At 38.1% G+C, this 9,450-nt stretch overlaps 1 protein-coding gene across 2 annotated transcripts in view; it reads right to left on the minus strand.

Moving 5' to 3' along the window:
* Positions 1 to 792: 792 nt before the first annotated feature.
* ubr3 (ubiquitin protein ligase E3 component n-recognin 3) overlaps positions 793 to 9,450 on the minus strand; it is a 58,226-nt gene continuing 49,568 nt past the window's right edge. For both annotated transcript variants that reach the window (XM_017692404.2, XM_017692405.2), the window contains exons 34-39: positions 8,102 to 8,206; positions 6,333 to 6,458; positions 5,400 to 5,579; positions 5,093 to 5,302; positions 4,374 to 4,513; positions 793 to 4,162 (exon numbers count right to left, since the gene is read on the minus strand). In XM_017692404.2, the coding sequence (XP_017547893.1) occupies positions 4,045 to 4,162; positions 4,374 to 4,513; positions 5,093 to 5,302; positions 5,400 to 5,579; positions 6,333 to 6,458; positions 8,102 to 8,206 (879 nt within the window). In that variant the 3' untranslated portion in view covers positions 793 to 4,044. The remainder of the gene's footprint in view (positions 4,163 to 4,373; positions 4,514 to 5,092; positions 5,303 to 5,399; positions 5,580 to 6,332; positions 6,459 to 8,101; positions 8,207 to 9,450) is intronic.

Consider the following 9,450-nt stretch of genomic DNA (forward strand, 5'->3'; position numbering starts at 1 on the left):
ATTTAGTCAAATAAATAATACTTAACACAAAATATCAATAACACAACAAAAAATTCTGCATTAGGGTAATTTTTTTAATAGAAAATTTTATTGAATAGAAAATATGACATCCTCAGCTTAAATATAATATAAAAAATTGCAATATTCAGTGCGCCTGCTCTGGTTTAAAAGTAGTTTCTATTCTTTTCAAGACACTTGCTTTCAGTTTTCATATAAATCTGTAGGAAAATTAGTCCAGTCTTACAAGTTGGTTGCTTTCTCTGCTTCTTGCGATCTGAGTAACGCCAAACACATTCAGTGATGTTAAGGTCTGGACTCTGGGGAGGTCAGCAGTGTACTGAGAACACAAGCAGCTTTCTTGTTCGATTTGTTAGTTTTCTTTCCTTGTCTCATTAAGGGTTTCTTGAAAGCTACACATCCTTCCTGATCCACAACGGAAGTTAAAAGATGGAAATGCTTGTGCATTTTTTTCAGATCAGAAACAAGAGTGGAGCTTGATTTTCTCCTCTCTCAAAGATGAAAGCTTTACTCTTATGGCAACTTCCCCCTTCTTTATCCAATTGGACCACCCGATATGTAATCTCATGAAACATCTCTTGCTAAATGAATAACTTATACTTAAAGACAATTTGACTGAAAGGTGGTCTCTGACTTTTTCACAGTGCTGTATATATTCTAATCACTTCCAAGTAATGCTCGTCCCAGTCTTACGCCTTCCATTTGAAATTCATTACTATTAAATCAGGTGAAGTTGGAAACACATAAAAGCAAGAAATAACCAGGACCATGACAGAGCATCTTTATATTTTATTCACATATGTTACATTTTGCATTAAATGTCTGTCACCCTTTCTGACTTGAGATCAGAAAGTTTGAATCAGCACCTACAGTAATGTACTGTATTTCTGCCTCTCTGTCAGTCACTCATCTCACACCACACCAAGGGCAAGTTGCAGCGTTCAATTCCAATATACACCCATTACTCTCCACAAAACTGTCTATACAATGGATGGGCTGAGAAAGAAAACAAGAGGAAAAACTGAAAAGGAGAAAAACAGCAGCATGCAAGAATTCAAGACAAAAAAGAAAGACAGAAAAGAGGAGCAGAGAAATTAAGTGCCTGAAGCATTTCCCTCAAAACTGAGTGACTGCAGCATTGATGACACGAGCAATCAAGAGGAAACTGGGGCTTGTAAACTAATGTTGTAATTTTTGCCAGTTCTGCTATACAGGTTTCAGAAATGTTGCCCATTTATTTCCATCACATCAAGTCTTCTCACAATTGATGAGAGTCCAGACATCACTGCAGTTTTATACTACTTTTGGCTTTCAATAGGTGCTGTGTGTGCATATATTCTTTCTCTTAAAACCCCAACAGTTTAAACTGCATCAGACCATTTAATACTGCATGGGTGAAAATAGGATTGCGCAAGGTTGCAATTGCACTAGGATAATAACATGAATAATAGTTTTGTTTCAAAAGTGAATGGAAACATTCAAAATATGTCCATTATTGTGACAAAAGTACATGAGATGGAAAACAACAGGCATCATTTTTACGTTCAGAATGACTGAAACCGTACAGCTACAGGCTTACAGACCCCATAAGTCATGCAGTCCCGTGTAATCAACACCTTACAAACTGATCAATATAAAACCAAAACATGCTTTACGGTGTGCACCGGTGGCTCTGTCTCAACAGGTGGGCTTTGGACAAAAGGGCTAGAAGGGACAGGAGTGAAATGAAGCACTGTAAAGTACCAAATTTAGTCAAAGTGTGGAACAGACTGCATTCAGGATCATCTGTAATAGAATCACAAAGTTTGGTTCTCTTTCACCTTCTCAGAGTACACTGACAAATGAAAGAGAGGAGAAAGGGGAACACAAACAGGTTAACATAGTAAACAAATCAGAAGTTACAACCAAGTGCTTTATATGGTATCAATGACAAGTCCATGTGAATTAAAGTCTTGCTCTGGAAGGGGCAGCCGAATAGCAATAAAATAAATGGGAAAACATCTATGCAAACATTTCAACTACATTCTGAAATCTTTCTGAAAGCAATTACGTGGAGCACTATGTGATATCCAATTTAAATCCCTGCAGAAGTGGCCACTGACAAAGAATCCAACAAAGTACTGCATCCAAATACATGTCTGACTTGACTAGGACAAACTTCAGCAAAATATGATATTTTAACTATTTAGACATAACCATCACAAAACCATAGCGAGAAATGGTCCTTTATCTTGACCCAAAGGGAACCTTTGATTTTAGATTAAAACTGAATAGGTCAATCAGTACAGAGGGGACATCACTGTGGACCATTTTGACCAGTGAAGGAAAGACAAAAGGTGACTTTTTTTTTCCTTCTTCTAAAGACCACTTTAAATCTGTGAATCTATATGAACTACTTCAGTGAAATTACATTCCTGTGGCCCCTGCTTAATGAAAAGTACAGCACTACAATGACTTTCTACTATCTTTAAAAGACAATGCCTTATATAAAGTCTTAAAAATATGAACTTGTAAAATGCCACAAATCTCCAGCTGTATTATGCTGAAATACCAATTTTGATTGTATTGTGGGTGCTATGGAGGTCACCATAACCTGACGCGGAGGTTTTTGGTAGTTGAACCATGTCTGCTGACATTGGAGCAGTCTTCTCTCATACTTAAAGCTTATGGTTTGATTAGGGAACAAAAGCGATGTGACATCAATTTGCGAGTCCCAAAAATGTGACATTTCTCATCTTGGCATGGCTGCATGACATTTTGCTGGCATAATTTCTTTGTCTACTTTTGAGACCATTTTTATATTGCTGAAAGGGAAACTTAATGCTGTTTTCAATATGCAGCAAAGTGAACGGGCCAGCTCAGAAAAGCTTTGTGATTAGCAGAGATTGTAGGAAATATCCGCATCTTTTGCAACTTTATATTTAAAGGAAATTCTCAACAACCCTGCCAACTGCTATGAACACAGAGCCTTCTAATCTTTGAGAAAAAAAGTTTTAAATCATAAAAATCATCTTTACAAATGTTATAATTAACTCTTAACAATGAATAGCAGCATTTACTTAAATATTAAAAAGTTTCTCTTCAACTACAGCAAAAAAGAAAAAAAATTCCTGAGGATGGTTGCAACTAGACCTTAAACCAGAGATAAGTCTCATTTTACTTTGACTACAATCGGTTGATAAATTCATATTTTGTTTAACTTCTAAAACACACACCATTTCATTCACTTCAAAGCCAGTTCATGGCCTGATTATCGGAAAGCATCCAAAAGATGGATAATCGTTTTTGTTCTACCATTCAGCTCTGATCACTTTGCAGAAGAATTCTACGTAAATGACACTTTTATTCTTTACCAGCACGTACATCTCAGTGTAGAATGAAATGAGATATGCATCAAATCACTTACTATGACAAACATTGTTATATGCTGCACTAGTCACGGGGTTATGATCATGGTTGATAATCATGGTTGATATGCTCTTCTTTAACCAGTATGGTACCTCCATCCAGTTAGCACTGAATACATGTTACTTCTTATTTTTGATGACTCAGGTGTCTATTCTGTGTAAAAAAAATATACAGGCCAGATTTTGGTCAAGATTTCCAGTACTGAGCACATATTCTTCAGAAAGTTTTTGAGAGGTGCAATCAAGTAACTCATGCTTCAAAAAGCACTCACTCAAATGCAGTCAAGTCGCTAAACTGTGCTTTCATTGTGAGCTTGTCCCAACCAAAAACTAAATTCCCCATCTTCTCCATTTCCAAATCCACACAGAAACCACTTTAAAAACACACTCACATTCACACACTCATGCATACAAACACACATACACGCTCGCACGCACACTGTTAGTCATTAGGCATGATTGTACATTAAACTTCACATAACCAAGGCTGTAGCAGCAATCCACTCACGGCTTGTTTCTTTTATATTACATGATAGCATTTATCAAAAGGAGATACAGAGGGTGGCACTCATGCCCAGTGTGATCTTGGCTGCTCCAGGTTTATTTTGGGGGTGTCATGTTAAAGTCCGTTGTAGTGGGGACCCCAGCGTTTGTTAATGTGGTCGAAGGTGTGGGACACCCATTGCTGCTCCAGCACTCGGTACCTCTCTTCACACAAGAACAGAGGTTTGCCCCGACTGCAGACAAACAAACAACATCTTAAAAACACTGTCACAAAAACAACAACAATTCAGCTTAACATTTTAAACGTAAACAAGTTCATTGATCAAATGAAGAAAAGAAAAAAAAAAAAAAATCAACTTCAAACCCATTTATTGGTAAATCATTAAGCTTTGTGGGCAGAATGGGAGGGTGTGGGTGAAGAGCACTGAAAGTGAGTACGCGTACCGTAAATCTCTGTCTTCCTCTCCATGAGCATCTAGATAAACAGACCCCCACAGGCAGAAACGATGTCCCCGTATGATGATGATGACTGAGGCGTTTATCAGGAGGAAGATTCCAGTTGCAGCTCCACAGTGCTGAGAATGCTTTGAAAGAAAGAAAAAAAAAAAAAAGGAAGACCCTCATCATTATCATCATCATCATGATTTGGTGGGTGGTACGTCCAAAAATTTATACCACTGTATAATTAAGATTTTGTACAGTTTTGGAACACTTCATGGTATTTGGTATACTATAGTATATGCATTTATATACATATTTTTAAATAAATAAAACTCAAATGCTTAGGAAAACCTATTTTTGTAGGTTAACAGTGATTCATATTCTGGGATATCACTTCACTTTTAGTAAGAACCAAATTTCACATAAACCTTCAGATTTCTTTACTCAGCTTTCCCCTTCCCCTTCTCTAGCTTCAGCTACATCAATTATTTACTCAATTGTAACTTCTTCCGAGACTAATAAATGCTCAGATCACTTCATTCTCTTAAAGAGGAATTCAAAATAACACAAAGTAATACACAAGGTTCCATAGTTCACTGGTCACAGTAAGTAAGGCAATCTGAACAAGCAACAGATCGTCCAATGTTTATCCACAAAAGAAAATAAACTTGCTGATCCAGCCCAACAGATGGTGTGTGAGCCCAAGAAGCAGCCTTACTTACCAGCACACACTCACAGATCCCCTGCTGTTTGCAGCAGAGGCCCTTGAGGCAGACGAAGGCTCCACACACCAGGCATAGTGCAGGGTCCTTGGGTGTCTTATTGCAGACAGAGCAGGATTTCCGATGGTAGTACTGGAAAATGGTGTTGTAGTTGTCAGGGAGCTGCAGCAGGCGTGGAGCAACCCACTGAGGGTCCTGCACTAACAGTGTCTGCAAAAACAAACAAAAATCAAACTCTTTTCTTTAGCTAACTGTGTACATGCTGAATAGCTGTGGTGGGTGTGGTTCAGAAGGCAATACTGCTCACCATGGCCTGCTGTGAGGGAGCACCAGCTAGGCTGAAGAGCTCAGAGCACCACTGGGAGAGCAGCTCAAATGGGTTGACATTCCACCCCAGGCATGTTGCACTGTTCAAGGAGCTGCTGGACTGGGCCGAACCAGGCAGCAAACCCAAACAGCCAACCAGCAATGAGAATTCCTCCTCTATCTGCAAACACAAACATACAGACTAAGTTGGAGAGTCACCAATAAGTGTAAATCTAATAAGTGTAAATGTTTTTTGTTTGTTTTTTTTCCCCCCAATGGCAACTCAGCAGTTAAAGTCATCATGTTTTAGCTGTAGTATAGATGATTTTTATAAGTTGTTGGGATATGTATATCAATACTCCTTTTTTATGGAGTTCAATACCATATGTGTTGTTAAGTAAGGTTAAGCATTCGTCTTTAAAAATATTTGTAAAAATCAAACGGACATAAACTGGAATGTCTTCCACTGTTCTATTAAAACAAAATCCATAATATTCATAAAAGATACATATATGTATTACACTCTAAATAACTTGCACTTTGTGTATTTATTTGTCTTCTAAGAAAATGACTTCTTTGTGTTAATCCCACATCAACCAAACACTGTTCTGGCTTTGGTGGGAATTCTTTTTTAGCTTGGTATTTGAAAGGAATTGTATCCTTGTATAAAAACCACACAACATATTTTTTTAGAAACGTACTCATCATTAAACCCTTACAACAGGGGTTATTAAATATAGTTGTCCTTGGGCCAAATTTTTCCAAATCAAGTTCTTTTTTGGGCTGATGAATGTACACCACAGTTGGAAATATCACAGCTAGGTTAGTGTAAACTATGATGTAAATATTATATTTTGTGTGTGTGTGTGTGTGTGTGTGTGTGTGTGTGTGTGTGTGTGTGTGTGAGAGAGAGAGAGTACATGTGTGGTATTACCAGGCAGCCAGGCAGGTTGTCCCCATAGAGATGGTGCTGAAGTAAGCAGGAGAGGCGCAGAAAGGGCAGACAGAATTGCTGCAGCGTAAACTCTATAGACTGTGGAGACCAAACACTCGAGCTCAACTAGACACAGAGAGGGGGAGACGGGGAGACAGAACAAAGGCACACCTCATCAATAATCATTCATGACCTATTGATAAAGCACCGATAGATATGGTAGTTAGAGGAGAGCTGCATCTCAAAAGCCCAGCTATAGCAGCCATGGTGTTATTCATCAGAGAGAGAGGGTGAATGACAGAATGAGGCGCTGAGCTAAAATAGCCTCAAAACCCAACTGACCCACTCGCCCTTGCAAAAACAAGGGCATGGCTGTTCATTTCCCTGTTGTTTCCAAGACCCTTTTGAAAGCTTTTTTTTACCCATTATGTCTTATTGGAAATAAATAAAATTACAATTAATAAAATTAAATAAAGATTTGATAATACCATTTAATTTTATAAAGCCAAGCTATAATAATGTATAATTCATTATATTAATTATAATTTATTACAGCTTGACCTTCATTTTAAAAATATACATATCCAAAAGTTTGTGGACACCTGCTCATCCAATGTTTCTTCTGAAATTAAAAGTATTAATGAAGAGTTTGCCCACCTTTGACACACTATTATATAGCAGTTAGTTCTGGCCACAAAAGCTGATTGGTTAGATCACAGGTTTTTCACAACACTATCACTCCGCTGAGACGCAGTTGCTAAGCAGATATCAGTCAGAGACGCTCAAGCCATTTGAACGCTTACTTTGCGCACAAACAGAAAACATACTTTTAAGATCACATTTGACAGACAGCTGATTTGGTCAAAATCCGAAGATGAGACTACATTAAATTCTGAAACTCATTACTGCTGAGGAAGCTTTTCAGTCGGCAACTAAAAGAAGAACAGCTAGACAACCTGGATTTAGCCAGAAATGAACTGACTACCATTTGCCAAACAAAATGGGCTGAAAGATGCTTTACAGACTGGCTGGAACAAACCATTAATATTGATCTAGCAAAAATGGACAACACTGTGCTAAACTTAATATTGCATGAGTTTTGTGGCTCAGTCCATATTTCAAAAGGCATGGCTTATAGTATACTGTACAGTGAGTGAGGGGAGCAATGCTTGTTTTATGAACTATAATTTGGCGGAAGGAACTGTTATCATTAAAACATAAATGTCACATTCACAGCCCAGTTTATGTATTTCTTACTTTATTTAACTGTTGTATGGAACCAATAGAACACACGAGGTCCTGTGTTATTGTGAATAACATCACGGCTGTGATTTGGTCGAAAATCATTGCGATAACACACAACCTTGAGTGTTCTATTGCTTAAACAGTCTCTGCTATTTAGCAGATTTTACACTAGATATGGAAAGTGAAACACCACATACACACACTAGTGAGCACACACACACACACACTAGGGGGCAGTGATTACACTTGCCCGGAGTGGTAGGCAGCCCTATCCACAGCGCCCAGGGAGCAATTGGGGGTTAGGTGTCTTGCTCAAGGACACCTCAGTCATGGACTGTCGGCACTGAGGATCGAACTGGAAACCTTCCAGTTACAGGGCCAGTTCCCTAACCTCCAGCCCACGACTGCCCCAACATAACTTTTAATGAAATACAGTATTGTATGAGTATTGCACGTCTTTCTTTATAAGTGTGCAGAATTACATGTTGTAGGACTGAGACTGTTAGGTATCGGTGCACTCTTACCATAGACTCCTCAGGCCTGCTCTCATACACGCCCCTAGCCTTAGTCAGCTCACTGATTACATGGCTGAGAAGTGTCTCCCATGATTTTTCAGAGTTTGGCATGTTCTGTGTATAAAAGGACAAAAAAAGGTTAATGTGACACACACACACACACACACACACACACACACAGTCAGTAAATCAATGGACATATTAATGAATGCAAATGCACCATTGAGTAAACTGAATGAAATATTGAATGTTCCAAAAAAATAAAAAAATGTACAGCCCAACACCTTCATGGATGGACAAACAGAAATCAATTTAAAGAACGCCTGTGGTTCTGCAAGATTTGTGAACTTTTGATAATTATTAATGCATTGAATCGGGTACAAAGAAGTGAAGCACTCTCCTCCTCCTTGTGTATACTGATAAGTGCAGTGACATTATTGAATAGGTATAGATAAATCCCCCTAGCTTAGAGTAATATTTTACAAGAGCTGAAATCCCTGTGCCTTTATCATACTGGATACATGAACTGAACACTCTTATCACTCCTACTGCTTGCTTGCTGTCAGATTTATTAGCCATATGGTTTATGCTTCTCTCATGCATTTTCATGCCTTTCTTTTTCTGTGCATTTTTTCTGTGTTTACTGAGTGTTTGAGTGTTTACTGTGATCATTGTGGCCACACAATGCTATGGCCTCAAATACAGGTTAACTGAAAATGCATCCACAATGGGGAATTCAGTAATAAGCTACATTTTCAGTGCAGCATGAGAGAGACATGAGAGTGACTCTGGAGAGAGAAAAGGCAGCTTCTTCCTTAATGACAAAATGGAAGGCAGAGAAAGCACGTATCTGAATAATGGGGAATTAAGCAAGCCTGAAGGACAATGAGAAACTCAACACATTTGTGTTTGTCCATTTATATTCTATGCCTCCCCTTTCTTCAATTGCAATTTAATAGAGTGCAGAGCTAACATACCAATCCTCACCGATAATGATGCGCTTCCATAATGATGATCGACGTGCTGCATTTAGAGCTTAAACTGCTTAAAACAAATGTTGTGAGGCTCTCATTCATTCACTCTGGTACCCATACACTATTTGTGCAAATTTGTTTTTAAATACTGGAGTAAAATGTTACATATTAAAATCTAATTAAAAAATAATAATAAATACAAAATAATTAGCTTGTGTGAGCTTAACAGCAAATCATGAGCTTGAAATTCAGTGTAATCTGCCCTATGCGGTCTAATTTTTCCTGTTTCTGTGTGAACCAACTTACATGCAGTAACAGAAAATATTCTCCCTTTAATTTAGATTTGGACTAGCAGATAAGGAATTTCACATGACTGTTTAGCCA

This window comes from Pygocentrus nattereri, chromosome 6 (genome assembly GCF_015220715.1).
Source record: "Pygocentrus nattereri isolate fPygNat1 chromosome 6, fPygNat1.pri, whole genome shotgun sequence".
NCBI classification, from domain to species: Eukaryota; Metazoa; Chordata; class Actinopteri; order Characiformes; family Serrasalmidae; genus Pygocentrus; species Pygocentrus nattereri.